The sequence below is a fragment of the Bison bison genome, unplaced genomic scaffold (assembly GCF_000754665.1).
Source record: "Bison bison bison isolate TAMUID 2011002044 unplaced genomic scaffold, Bison_UMD1.0 scf7180017864362, whole genome shotgun sequence".
NCBI lineage: Eukaryota > Metazoa > Chordata > Mammalia > Artiodactyla > Bovidae > Bison > Bison bison.
The window spans coordinates 299,487-314,811 of NW_011494934.1; the positions used below are offsets into that span (position 1 = coordinate 299,487).

Here is a 15,325-nt window from a genome sequence, read left to right on the forward strand (position 1 = left end):
AGGTGAGCCATACCCCCAAGCTACTGAGTCAGAACCTTCACTGTAACTATGCTCCCAAGTGATTCTTTTTCTTGTTGAAGTCGGAGAAGCGCTAATCCAGTTTCCCTGCTCCCCATCAGGCTTTACAGATGAAGGGAATGAGGACAAGTTGTGCCCTTAAGGTCTTACCCACAGCCACAGAGCTGGCCTTAAAACAGCCTGCCTGTCTGCTAGTGGAGTCTCGCATGCCTTCTCTGTTGCGCCTGTTACTCCTTGTCTGCCCCCTGCCACCTCTTTTATCCCTGTTGGGTTCTGTCAGTATTTCTTCCTGTCTAGACCTTCAGCTTCTTACTCGTGTCTCTTTAAATATCTCTGTTCCGTGAGTAACACTGTGCATTAAGAGATGGGCATTTTTTTTCCCAAAAGAACTTTATTTTATTTTATTGAAAGATTTCGGTTCTTTGAAAAGTAACAGTCCTGAACAAAATGCCAACTTTTATGTGGTTTGAGAGAGTCTGTTAAAGAGAACCTCAGTTCTCCCACCATTCAGAGTTCATTGTTCTTGGTTTTACAAAATTATGATGATATAACCAATCATTTATGTCATGTGTAAACTTGCTATTCAGGTTTAAGGAAAATAATATTCAAATTAATATTTTAAGCAAAGTTTGAGGCTTACATTCAAGGATTGCAAAAACCAATGTGTGTTTTGTAGAACTGTTTGTATTTAATGGTCAGGAAGATCCCCTGCAGTAGGCAGTGGGAACCCATTCCAGTATTTTTGCCTGGTGAATCCCATGGACAGAGGAGCCTGGGAGGCTACAGTCCATTGGTTCACAAGAGTAAGACATGATTGAGAACGAGCATGAGCTCTTGAAGATTCAGTTCAGTTCAGTCGCTCAGTCATGTCTGACTCTTTGTGACTCCATGATTCAATTAACATTTTTTCTTTTTAAATTTTTTATTAAACTTTTTATTTTGTATTGAGTATGGCCACTTAACAATTTTGTAACAGTTTCAGGTGGACAGCAAAGGGACTCAGCCATACATATACATACATGTATCCATTTCCCCCCAAACTCCCTCCCAAGAATGGGCGTTTTTATTTATTCTTGATTTGGGGGAAATTTTGGACCCACCTCTCTAATTTTTCCCTTGCTTGATGCTCGGAACTGCCTTTGAAGTCAGTAGGAATTGTGTATATAAGAGTAAGAAATAACGTATAATGTTAGAAATTAGAATCGCCTTAAGGTGAATTTATCTTCCTTTCTTTGTTACATAGTCAGTTCAGTTCCTCAGTCCTGTCCAACTCTCTGCGACCCCGTGGACTGCAGCACACCAGGCTTCCCTGTCCATCACCAACTCCCGCAGCTGCTCAAGCTCATGTCCATCAAGTCGGTGATGCCATCCAACTGTCTTGTCTTCTGTCATCTCTTTCTCCTCTTGCCTTCAATCTTTCCCAGCACCAGGGTCTTTTCCAGTGAGTCAATCCTTCCCATCAGGTAGCCAGAGTATTATGGTTTCAGCTTCAGCATTAGTCCTTCTAATAAATATTCAGGATTGATTTCCTTTAGGATTGACTAATTTGATCTCCTTGCAGTCCAAGGAACTCTCAAGAGTCTTCTCCAACACCACAGTTCAAAAGCATCAATTCTTTGGCACTCAGCTGCCTTTATAGTCCAACTCTCACATCTATCATGACTACTAGAAAAGCCATAGCTCTGACTAGATGGACCTTTGTTGGCAAAGTAATGTCTCTGCTTTTGAATATGCTGTCTAGGTTGGTTATAACATTTCTTCCAAGGAGCAAGCGTCTTTTAATTTCATGGCTGCAGTCACATTCTGCAGTGATTTTGGAGCCCAAGAAAATAGTCTCTCACTGTTTCCATTGTTTCCCCATCTATTTGCCATGAAGTGATGCAACCAGATGCCATGATCTTAGTGTTTGGAATGTTGAGTTTTAAGCCAGATTTTTTCACTCTTTTCTTTCACCTTCATCAAAAGGCTCCTTAGTTCCTCTTTGCTTTCTGCCTTAAGGATGGTGTTATCTGCATATTTGAAGTTACTGATATTTCTCCTGGCAATCTTGATTCCAACTTGTGCTTCATCCAGCCTAGCATTTCGCATGATGTACTCTGCATATAAGTTAAATAAACAGGGTGACAATATATAGCTTTGATGTACTCCTTCCCCAATTTGGAACCAGTCTGTTGTTCCATGTCCGGTTCTAACTTTTGCTTCTTGACCTTCATACAGATTTCTCAGGAGGCAGGTAAGGTGGTCTGGTATTCCCATTTCTTGAAGAATTTTCCACAGTTTATTGTGATCCACACAGTCAAAGGCTTTGGCGTAGTCAATAAAACAGAAGTAGATGTTTTTCTAGAACTCTCTTGCTTTTTCTATGATCCAGCAGATGTTAGCAATGTGATCTCTGGTTCCTCTGCCTTTTGTAAATCCCAATTGAACATCTGAAAGTTCTCAGTTCATGTACTGTTGAGGCCTTGCTTGGAGAATTTTTAGCATTACTAGCATGTGAGATGAGGGTAATTGTGTGGTAGTTTGAACATTCTTTGGCATTGCCTTTCTTTGGGATTGGAATGAAAACTGACCTTTTCCAGTCCTATGGCCACTGCTGAGTTTTCCAAATTTGCTGCCATATTGAGTGCAGCACTTTCACAGCATCATCTTTCAGGATTTGAAATAGCTGAACTGGAATTCCATCACCTCCACTAGCTTTGTTCATAGTGATGCTTCCTAAGGCCCACTTGACTTTGCCCTCCAGGATGTCTGGCTCTAGGTGAGTGATCACACCATCGTGATTATCCGGGTCGTGAAGATCTTTTTTGTACAGTTCTGTGTATTCTTGCCACCTCTTCTTAATATCTTCTGCTTCTGTTAGGTCCATACTATTTCTGTCCTTTATTGTGCCCATCTTTGCATGAAATGTTCCCTTGCTATCTCTAATTTTCTTGAAGAGATCTCTGGTCTTTCCCATTCTATTGTTTTCCTCTATTTCTTTGCATTGATCACTGAGGAAGGCTTTCTTATCTCTCCTTGCTATTTTTTGGAACTCTGCATTCAGATCTTTCCTTTTCTCCTTTGACTTTTGCTTCTCTTTTTTTCTCAGCTGTTTGTAAGCCCTCCTCAGACAACCATTTTGCCTTTTTGCATATCTGTTTCTTGCAGATAGTCTTAATCCCTGCCTCTTGAACAATGTCATGAACCTCTGTCCATAGTTCTTCACGCACTCTGTCTATCAGATCTAATCCATTGAATCTGTTTGTCACTTTCACTGTATAATCGTAAGGGATTTTGACTTAGGTCATACCTGAGTGGTCTAGTGGTTTTCCCTAGTTTCTTCAATTTAAGTCTGAATTTGGCAATAAGGAGTTCATGATCTGAGCCACAGTCAGCTCCTGGTCTTATTTTTGCTGACTGTACAGAGCTTCCCCGTCTTCAGCTGCAAAGAATATAATCGATCTTTCTTTGTGATTTTCTTTGTTACATAGATTATCTCATAGCAGAGTTCTTTTGCTCTCTGCATCTATCCCATGGGAAAAGCCCTCTAGTTTGTGGATGGAGGTGGGACACCCCTGCAACTTCTTTTCTTGTGACCGGAAGTAGAGCCAAGCTTTAGGATTTAGGGGCTTTGTATTAGTCTTTTTCTATAATATAGAAAAATAGAGATCTAAGTAGATAAATACCCCATGTTTTAAGGGGCCTTTTGACATAGAAAGATATGAGTGCAGAAGGACAGCATAGCGACATTAAAGAAGACTGCCCAACCACTAATGAGACCACAGTGGCACAGTGCCTTCAACAAAAGCCATCCCACCGTCTTTTAAATTACCCTCCCTATAAGAGGACTACTATCCCTCCTGTCATTTAAGTATTTTAGTTTATTTTTAGTTCTGGAATATGTTTTGATTTAAGTGACAGACCATAATTTCTATGAATAGATAAGATGTAGGCTTCTACTGTAAACTATAAAGTGAAAACAGTTCCTCTGGGTTTTCTATTCTTGTTCTCATATTTGTGTTTTTTTTTTTTTTTTTCCTTCTTTTTGAGTCAGTATCCCATCCTTGTTGTTGTTTAGCCACTAAGTCGTATTCGACTCTTTGTAACCCCATGGACTGTAGCCCACCAGGCTCCTCTCTCCATGGGATTTTCCAGGTGAGAATACTGGAGTGGGTTGCTGTTTCCTTCTGCAGAGGATCTTCCTGACCCAGGGGTCGAAACCACGTCTCCTATATTGCGAGGGGATTCTTATTGACTGTGTCACCTGGGAAGCCCCATCCCACCCTTCTAGCAACTCTTCTTTTATGGAAACCATGGTTATTAAATCACTTCCCAACTTTGGAAGCTATGTGATTAAATATTTTTGTACTTGTGTTTCACATGTTCTATCTTATTTTCTGTTGACAGTAATATAGAAACAGACTAATTTATTTTTATGTAAAGTATTTTGAAAGATAATTAACTTATCCAGAGCTGTTTCACATATATAGTTTTAATAAAACTGACAGTTTAAATAGACATTGTAATGAGCAATCAAGTTACATTCCTTTAGGCTAGGTTTTAGGAACTGGCTAAAATTTTTTAACTATTGAGAAATATATTATTTTCCTCAAAATACAACATAGAAATAATATGCATTACCAAGAATAAATTAGACATTAGATTCACAACCTTCAAAATGCCATTTAGCTTTTAGAAATATAAAAATTGACTTCAGTGTCTTTTTATAATGTAAATTTTTGTCTACCTCATATTTCATTATTATGCATCTCAGAAATATTTGTGGCAAAACTCTGTTATAAATTTGATTCAAGATTACATATTTGAATTTAAAGACAGCTGACTCAATTTAAATGAAATAATGTGTTACATTGGAGATATATATATATTTACACATACATAAGGTAAATGATTTATAGCTTTACAGAAAAGCACTTAAGTTGATTATATTCATCGCAAAAGAATAAATTCATGTTCTCAAGAAAAAAGAAAAATGTCTTGAATATGGTGGTTGCCATTTAAATAAATTATCAAACTGTAATGACCTCTAACTTAATCCTCAACTTAATTAAGATATAACCATACTCTTGTCTTCAGCATCCAGAAATGTTCCAGGGGATGGCTTCCATTCTCCAGACCTTTTCAGTTTACTAAATTTTTCCTGCTTTTAGCATAGGAGGGAGCAGCTTCCAAACTGTGCTGATTTATTTCACGTTTAATATAAGGTCAAGTTTCTCCTTTAAGTATTTTCTGTCTGTGAAACCTTTGATTAACATTTCATCCCAAGCCTATTCTGTATTTTCAGTGAACCTTGTTTCGTCTCTTTGTTGTCAGGGTTCTCTGTCAAATGTATAAGGTGTACCTTATATAATGCAACTTCACTTCCAAAAGTACTCCCAGGAATTGGTCTTGTTTCTTTGGTTTAAATGTCATGTAGTTTTTAAATGTATATCTTTTTAATTGGAGGATAATTGCTTTACAGTATTGTGTTGGTTTCTGCCTCACATCAACATAAGTCAGCCACTGGTATACGTATGTCCCCTCCTTCTTGAACCTCCCTCCCACTCTGTCTCACCCCTCTAGGTTGTCACACAGCACTGGCCTGAGCTCGCTGCATCATACAGAAAATTCCCACTGGCTATTTTACATATGGTAGCATACATGTTTCCATTCTACTCTCAATTCATCCCCCTGTGTCCACAAGTCTGTCCTCTGTGTCTGCATCTCCACTGCTGCCCTGCAGATAGGTTCACCAGTACCGTCTCTCTAAATTCCATACATATGTGTTAATACACGATATTTGTTTTTCTTTTTCTGACTTACTTCGCTTTGTACAATAGGGTCTGGGTTCGTCCACGTCATTAGAACTGTATGTCGTGTTTTTGTTGGAGCTCTAAGGATCTGTATTTGGTCACAGAGCAAAGCTAAGTTGAAATGTGGCACTTCCTAATAATTTCATTTGATAAAACGTTTATCATGTAATGAATTTTGTGTCCCCTCTGTAGATAAACGCGTCGAGAACTGGCCTCTGATGCAGTCTCCACTGCCTACACTTTGCATAAGCACCCTGTACCTCCTCTTCGTGTGGCTGGGTCCAAAATGGATGAAGGACCGAGAACCTTTCCAGATGCGTTTAGTGCTCATTCTCTATAATTTCGGGATGGTTTTGCTTAACCTTTTTATCTTCAGAGAGGTAGGTTTACTAAAGTTCACTTTATACTTCCTCAGGTCTGTTGCAAATTAGAAAATAAGAATGTGTAAAACTACGATTGGAATGTTGGCCGTAAGATAACTGTTAGCTCCTCTAAGAGTAAATTTTATGTTATTGACATAAGCATGGATAGCAAAAATCTGAAACATACATAAAGGATAAGACTTGTTTAAAGTGAAATTTGGGAGCAGACAAACTGGATTCTAAAATAACCCTTACTAGTTTTTCTGACATTGGAAGTTCCTTAACTTTTTTGAGGCTCATTTCCCCCATCTATAAAATGGGCATAATACCTATCTTCTAAAGTATCAGAGATAAGTGAGATAATTTTTGCATAGTGTTTACAACATATTAAGACCTCAGTAAATAGTTGTGGCTATTTATATTTCTCATTCAGCAGTTGCAGGTTTGGTAACTGATGAAAATGTGCAGATGTAAAATACTGATTTCAAATTTAAATCCTACCACATAATATAATTGTACTAATATTTTAGGTTGGAACTAAAATGAGTTAACTGTTATACAGCTGTTGCTGCTAATCAATGTATACTTTTCTGGACACCAACAAATTCTCTATGGCATTTTAAAAGGAAATCCTAAAAGCTAGACTGACCCAACCACTTTTTAAGTTATAAGAGTGAAAGGAGTTTGTTTTCCAAGAGACTCCTCATTAGTGTTCAACCTGAACCCAGCAAGCTGAACTGGTGATGCTAAGAAAATGAACTGTATGCTCCTTTTAAAAAATCTCTTTAACTGACAGCGTAGCCTATAGAAACTCAACATCATAAAAAACTTTAATTTATTTGGCTACTTTACCTAATTTGTTAGATGCAATCCACTCTGGTTCAAAACTAGAAACCCATGCAACTCTTGCAGCATGATTAATCACAGTTTCTCTTAATATTATAATATAGATAGAATGTCTCAGTCCAAATTTTACATGTCATTTTAAATTTAGATTTCAACTTAAGAATAAATTGATGGATGATTAATTTTAGAAATTCCAACATATTAAATGTTTAGTGCATTTGAAATTTATTTTTAAGACAATATTGCTTCTAAAAATATTTTGGAGGTTTGCACATTGTATGTAGTAGTTTTAAATGCGATATCTTCTAAAACTTTGCTCCAAATGTTATTTGCTTTTTCCAGTTACTCATGGGATCATATAATGCAGGATATAGCTATATTTGCCAGACTGTGGATTATTCTGATAACATTCATGAAGTCAGGGTAAGTACATTAAAAATACTGGTAATCAGTAGAAGTTGGTTTAATTTTGTAGTCTCTAGTCTGTGAAAAATATGCTTTAAATGTAGTGGTAAAACTATAGTGGGATTGTTTTGGGTCAGTAAAACTACTTTTTAAAAATTACATAATTTAAAATCCATTTTCCTTCCCCATTATCTTTTCTCATTTGATGATTTGAGAGTGAATATGTGTTGGACTACTGAAATGCAGTACTCAAAAAAAAAAAATAATAGTTCCATGTTTAGTATAAAGATTATATTTTAGATTTTTGTTTTTTTGGGTCAAGAATAGAAACTCTTGAAGTTGAATTCATTTGTTAAGAAAGTATGAGGAAGACAAATATAAACGATTTAATGTTTAGTAAATTAGGCATAGCACAGCTTGTATAGGTATAAACCCAGTTTCTGAGAAAAATATTTGAGAAAAATAGACTAGTAATACAGTGTTTTCATATTTTACTTTGTAGTCACCTACATCAGTAAAATTGCCATTTTACTCAAGTGAAGAAACAAATTATCTTACTTTGTTAAGCATTTATTGAATGCCTCTTGTATACTGTGTTCATATTAAACATGTGTCCATAACATATGTTATATCTATGTGTGTGTTTTATATTAGATATAATATATGTAGTAATAATATAATATGTAGTAGCTGGCCCTGAAAAAAAATAGCTCTTTAGCGTTGGGGTTCAACAATATAAACACTAGTATTCATCAAGACCCAAGACTTGCTTTAATGTATTTATGATTTTGTGCCTCTGTCTTCATTTCCCCATTAGAAGACTTAACATGCTGATGAAAAATTACCCCTTTTGGTTGTCACATTGGTTTTAATCATTCAACAAATGTGTATTGAACATCAGCTATACACAGATAGTACTGGGAGCCCAAGTGGAAAGGCAGACAGGGATCCAGCCTTTGTGGAGCTGGCTTTCTTGCTAAGGGGGGAGAGGCAGTCGTGTAAACAAAAGGTTAACCGGAAGCTCAGACCTGAGATTGCCTGAGGGGAGCCCCTTTGTTTAGGTTTGTTGCTAGAGAACCTTCTCCTGGTTGAAGCAGAGGAGCAGTGGTCTTGCTTGCATCTGGAGAGAGAAAAGGAAACTTGTCGGACTTGCTTTCTTTGAGGAGTGAGCTTAGATAAACCCTTTGGGTGAAACAACATGTTAACGTTTGGGGGATAAAGTTTTTAAAATACCACTCTGGGCATTGTGTGCCTGCCCTCTGGCATGCGTAAATTGATCAGTTCTTTAAAAATGTAGCTGTTGTGAGACCTGATATCTAGGAGGAGAAAGGACAAGAGTGGCAGCAGATTGTATTTGAACATTTCTTCCCTCTCTGTTATTCTGAGATGTGGCAGAATAAGTGTTTTACTCAGAGACTCATCTTTGTATTCGTTGTTATGTAGCTAAGAGGGATCTTCTCACTTGATGTAGCTTTTCAGTTCCCTGGTGGCTCAGATGCAAAAGAACCTGCCTGCAGTGCAGCAGACTTGGGTTTGATTGCTGGGTCAGAAGATCCCCTGGAGAAGGCAGTGGCTACCCATTCTAGTATTCTCGCCTGGAGAATTCCATGGACAGAGGAGCCTGGCGGGCTACAGTCCATGGGGTCGCAAAGAGTCAGACACTACTGAACGATTAACACTTTCACAAACTAGAAAGAAGGATTGTTAATTACTGTTTATGAATCATTGCTGATTTAGAGTGCCAGATAAGAGGGAAAATAAGACATGACCTCTTCCCTTCTAGATAGAGTTTGCATACTCTTGTTGCTAAGTCAAGTCCAAGTCCGCAGACTATATCTCACCAGGCTCCTGTGTCCATGGAATTCTCTAAGCAAGAATACTGGAGTAGGTTGCCATTTTTGGCTCCAGGGGATCTTCCCGACTCAGGGATCAAACCTATGTCTCCTTCATTGGCAGGTGGATTCTTTACTGCTGAGCCACCTGCAAAGCCCCTTACTGCACCAAAATGTTACACTTTAAAAGGATTTTCCAGGCAATAGTACTGTCGTGGGTTGCCATTGCCTTCTCCGACTAACATAATAGTGAATATTAAATATAATGTTGCTGTCAGTAGTTCCCTATTTCAAGTTTGTTTTCAAACAACTTTATCATTTTCAACAATGTTATTATGCAAACAGACTCAGTAAATAATTCTCAGTTTGTAGATACATTATTTTTTTCTTTGGCTGTTCTCTTTTTTCCTTGCCTACACTTTATAATCGTAATTTTGTTTTTCAAAAGCGAACAGCCAAACCCAAACAAACACAAACCCATGGCATCCAACAGGTGCTCTTATCAAATGAAGAAAGACCCCATCAGCTCTGAAGAGCCTAAGCCTTCCTGTGAATGCATCTGCCAAACTGCTGACACACACAGGTTTACCGTCAGATTTCAGTTTTGTACCGCTGCCTTTGCTGTTGGTATATAGGGCAGATGTCATAGAAAATACTTGACATAAGAAAGATGAATCTAGATTACTATTTTAGTGGGATTCTTGTGAAATATTTTAAAATGTATATACAGAGGTCACCTCTCACTGGATCCTTGGATCCTTAATCTCAGCGTGTAATGTAATCTTTCTGCACCATCTGGTGTCTTAATTAGAGCTCAGGAAAAGAAAAGACTTACTCATGTAAGCAGGATTATATTTATGACCTAGGAAATATTTGTTGCGTGTGTGTGTTTATTGCAGTTTATCATTTTAAAAATTTCACTGCCTAATAAAAAATAATGTGGTTAAGTATTTTGTTGCACATGTTAAAGTGAGAAAGAGAGACCAGTTGCTACTCAGGCATACTTGCAAGAATATCTGAGGCTGGAATATAGGCTAGGCATGAACAACTGAAATACCTTTATAGAGTAAATATCTCAGTTTCTCTACCACATTGAAAATCATAGCAGTTGAAAGTGTTCACAGCACTGCAATCAGCAGGTTGGTACCCATGACATCGGCTATGAAACAGACTGAAAATTTCCTCTGAACTGTTGGCACAGTGTAGATATAGATTTGGACTCTTTTATTTCCCATCATTTTCCCCATGAATAAATGCCTACGTTTCACACCCACTTAAACAAAAATGATTCTATGCCTCATACATTTTGTGCAGTAAAAATTGCTTAAGACTTAACTTTAGTAGACAACCATGTGATAGTATCATCCTGGTGTTTATAAAATGCTTTCCCTTTCTTTCTGCAGATAGCTGCTGCTCTGTGGTGGTACTTTATATCTAAAGGAATTGAGTATTTGGACACGGTGTTTTTTATCCTGAGGAAGAAAAACAACCAAGTCTCTTTTCTTCACGTGTATCATCACTGTACCATGTTTACGTTGTGGTGGATTGGAATTAAGTGGGTTGCAGGAGGACAGGGTGAGCATCTTCAGGAATGTGTCCCCGGGTACTAAATTACATAAATGTGTCGGGTGGAGAGTGGTGAGAATTTGACTTGGTCTAACAGCAGCCCCCTCCAGTTTTCTTGCCTGGAGGATTCCATGGACAGAAGAGCCTCGCGGGCTACAGTCCATGAGATCCCAAAGAGGAGGCTCATGACTGAGCAACTAACACACACACACACACACACAAATATATAACTTACTTCCAGGCTTAATTACTCCTGTGTTAATGTCACTTTAAAGAAATTTGAAGAAAGTAGAGCTTTAGCTGTTTATCTGTGACTACTTTGACACCTAAAGATTTACCCCAGAGATTAGCATAAATGAATCCCAAGTGTAGCAAACAGTATTTTGAGAGGGAGCAATTCTAGTGGTTCTGATCCAGAGGATACCAAGATAGAACTTCTCCATCTGAAGGTTCCATCTCTTCTCCAAGCCCAGAGCCTGCTCTTGTTCTCAAATAGGCCCCAGTGTACCTACTGCTTCTTACTCAAAGGAAATTGTATGTAGCCTTCTCAGTATTGAAGAGAATCTGAACTCATAGTTTGGCCAAGATCTGCCTCCAGCTTTTCAGATGCCTGTACATTGGAGATAATTCACATCATTGAGCTGGAAACAGACCGTTCCTCTGATGGGGACCCAGGGTACAAGTCATACTACACTTCACCTTGCTACTTTACTTTTAAACTATTTAGAAATCTAAGAAATGAGTACTATTTTGTTGTAGCTATGTGTATCGGCACGTGTAAAGACAATAATGAAGGATTTACAAGTCTGTTTAAACCATTATATGTACCCTGGCTTTTATTCCCCCAAGAGCAACAGAATGAAAAATAATATTGGCAGTATTAGGACCTACTTAAGTATATTAGGGCCTATTTGAGCCACTTGGGAAGTCCTTTGCCTTTGAAGAACACCCATTTTTATTTATATGGTAAAAGCCGGAGTCTAAACTGTAAAAATATTTGGCATTATCTGAAGAGAAGGCTTGTCCGTTAGAACTATTTTACAACTTTTATTTCTCATCTATACTCAGAATTAAATGTTGGAAAATAATGTAGATTGATTTATTTTACGTTCAAATGGTTTATCACCTATTAAATAAAGATTTCTGTGTCTTGTAACTACCTCTTTTTCTAAAGCATTTTTTGGAGCCCAGATAAATTCCTTCATCCATGTGATTATGTATTCATACTATGGGTTAGCTGCCTTCGGCCCGTGGATTCAGAAATATCTCTGGTGGAAACGATACCTGACCATGTTGCAGCTGGTAAGTTCTCAGTTAAAACACTGAGAATGTTAGACTCTCATTAATTGTGAAGTGCTGAGTTATTTTCAACCATTTTATGTTACCAAACTGGCTTTCTCTGTGCTCCAATGATAGGAGTTGAAGTTGATAGAATAGGAAACAGGAGTCCAAAATGGCAGTGGCTGAAAGACAAGGAAGGGAAAAGCCCGCAAAAATAGAACAAAGGAAGGTTTGAGGACCTCAGGTAAAACAAACAGCATTCTTGGCTAGCCCAATTTGCATAGGGCAGGCCCAGGGGGAGGGAAAAACATATAAAAAGAGGAGCCAAAGGGCTCTCTCTCTTTCTCTGTCCCCTCCACCCCGCACGATGGGGCGTTCTTCTCTTCTCGTCTTTGGGTCAACATGCCCTCACGCCTCGAGGATGGATCTTCCTGCTATTATCTAAATAAAAAGGAGCTGTAACACTGATTTGTCTAAGAGCTATAACACGGTCCATTTGAACCCTGAGAGCTAGAACACGGTCTGTCCAAGACCCGAGAGCTGTGACACGCCAAGCGCTTTAATGTCCGTCACTCCAAATCTTTGTTGTGGATGAGACAGAACCGAGGAGCATACACTCGTCTGACAGTTAGAAAACTAACTTCTTTCTTAGTTTTTTCCCACTTAAAATGTTATTATTACTTCTCTTCATTCTGCCCTTAAATAAATTTTGTTTTTTACTCCCATTTTTCCGTCCTTGTGAACAGATCCTATACATTTAGAATAAGAAAGTTGTATAGAAGTCACAGAGCCAAGGAAGGGGTGGGGTAAAGGATGGGACCAAGGGGAGCTTCCCTGGCCACCCAGTGGTTAAGGCTCCATGCTTCTACTGCAGAGGGTGTGAGTTTGATCCCTGGTCAGGGAACTAAGATCCCATATGCAGCGCTATGTGGCCAAAAAATAAATAAGTTAAAGGACGAAGGATCAAAGAACTCTTAATTCTCTAACACACAATCCTTAGAGAGCAGAGCTTGGTGTACTCAAATGTTCATCTTCAGAGCAGACAGTTCGCAGCACCAGCCCCTAGTAGGACTTCTGGTAGCATCTGGGTGACTGAGTGCAATCTTCAGGAAATCCAAAACCAGCCTGGTAGCTATTCTTCAAGCCTTGGAATTTATTATAATTTGCTTTAATCATAGCATGTGCACAATTTTATCAGTGGAATCACATTTGGAAATATCATTCATCTCTGTTTTAAGTTGCCAAACAACAGGCTACCCAAACAGGAAGCACAGCTTTTGGGGAGTGCTGGGTGTGCAGGATTCATTTGTAAGTAAAATGCTACAGGAAGCTTCCTCCAGTTTTTGTGTAACCTGTTTACACAGTTTGTATAATTCGTTTCTCTCAGTTATTAGTAAATGGACCCAAGAAAATGAGATGAAGACAGAAATCATGTGAACTGTTGTAATCTACTTTGTGGGAAGACTGCACCTGATTCTCCTTGAGCGATGCCCCACTCAGTCACCCCCCAGACACACCCTTTTCCAGCGTTGCAGGTTCTAAGAATCACTGTGAAATCGAAAGTCCCTAAAACCTGGATTTTGCCTTGGGAAACTTTTAAAGTTTTTTAGTCTGATAGAAATTTGGAGCTATATATGGGATAAAATTTTAAAATAATATTTAATATAATAATATTGATAATGCTATCCTTAACAGAGAAGCTGCAATTGCCCATTTTAAATAGGGTGTTAATTTTGTGAAGGGTAGTGTATTTCCAAGGCAGAAGTTCTCACAGCAGTGAATCTTGTATGTTAACCTTGTAAAAAATTAAGTGTTTAACCCCATGGAATTAACCCCATGGAATTCATAAACTCTTATATTGAGAACCATCCTCTCCTTTTATACTTATTATCAAATATCTACTAAGTTTTACCAAGAATCTTAGTTTTTAAAGGATTGTGTTGTCAATTTTTAAATTAATTTTTCATTAATTTTAAAATGCATATTTACCTGTTTCCTATAAGAAAACAGATAATGAACCATTCTGATAAACTCATTTTTAAAAGTATTTTTAAAAGTATATGTACCAGCTTGCTAACAACTTTGTGGAAAGAAAGCAATATATTTGGGAGGAAAACAAAAACGGAAGTGCCTTCACTCTCTTAGGCCAGTGATAGTCCGTCTCATTAGATAATGTTATTCAGCATTATCCAAAAAATAATCCCCAGGGTCCAGAGGCCAAGGGCCCAGGAATCGTGGGGATCAATGCGGAGCCCTACCCTCAGGTGGTACTCGAGGGAAGAGACGGACAGTCCAGAAGTCAGCAGATGCAAAAGACATAATTCCTATGAAACAGAAAACCAGCACAAACCAGAACCCTTTGGTTAAAGGGATGGAGGACCCCATTGGGTGGGGGTATTTGGGTCCTAGCAGGAAGCCCTCGTTGAGGACATGGTTTTGAGATGTGGCCCACGTGAGAAGGAGCCAGAGAGCTCTTAGGTCTTGGGCGCTGGGGGCACGCACGGGCCTGTCTGGGTCATGATGAGCTGTTGGCTCCCCACGGTAAGCGCACCTGTGCTGTTCTGTTTTTCAGGTTCAGTTCCACGTGACCATTGGGCACACAGCACTGTCCCTTTACACCGACTGCCCCTTCCCCAAGTGGATGCACTGGGCTCTCATTGTCTATGCAGTCAGCTTCATATTCCTCTTCCTTAACTTCTATGTGCGGACGTACAAAGAGCCTAAGAAAGCAAAACCCGGAAAAAGAGCAACGAATGGTATTTCAGCTAATGGTGTGAACAAATCCGAAAACCACCTAGTGGTAGAAAATGGCAAGAAGCAGAAAAATGGAAAAGCAAAAGGAGAGTAAAATGAACTGGGCCTTACCTGGGGTTGACAGTGAGGAAGTTCCCACTTCATTTAAGATTTCAGGGAAAACAGAAGCAAATGAGGGTTTGAGGGTGGGGAGCAAAAAGGCAAATGTGCTCTATGTATTATTAGTAACCTTTAGATTGAGTAAAGTGTTAAATACAACACCCAGATGTTTTATTTATGAAGTTTTTATTTTAAACTTTTTTTTTATCAGCCTTGATGTTGTCAGACCAAAGCAATCATCACGTGACTTTGGAGACCCTTCCCCCGCGCCCCTCCCCCTGCATTCACATCAACAGTGCATGAGATTTTTCATTTCTCTTCATCCTTCAGTGTGATGATCACAGAAACATGGTCTTTATGCATTTTTTTT

At 38.6% G+C, this 15,325-nt stretch overlaps 1 protein-coding gene across 1 annotated transcript in view; it reads left to right on the forward strand.

Annotated features, from left to right (window-relative positions):
- ELOVL4 (ELOVL fatty acid elongase 4) overlaps positions 1–15,319 on the forward strand; it is a 38,700-nt gene extending 23,381 nt beyond the window's left edge. Inside the window, exons 4-8 of the mRNA XM_010855267.1 lie at positions 6,003–6,190; positions 7,361–7,441; positions 10,659–10,830; positions 11,996–12,123; positions 14,675–15,319. Of these exons, the coding sequence (XP_010853569.1) occupies positions 6,003–6,190; positions 7,361–7,441; positions 10,659–10,830; positions 11,996–12,123; positions 14,675–14,950 (845 nt within the window). The 3' untranslated portion in view covers positions 14,951–15,319. The remainder of the gene's footprint in view (positions 1–6,002; positions 6,191–7,360; positions 7,442–10,658; positions 10,831–11,995; positions 12,124–14,674) is intronic.
- Positions 15,320–15,325: the final 6 nt, after the last annotated feature.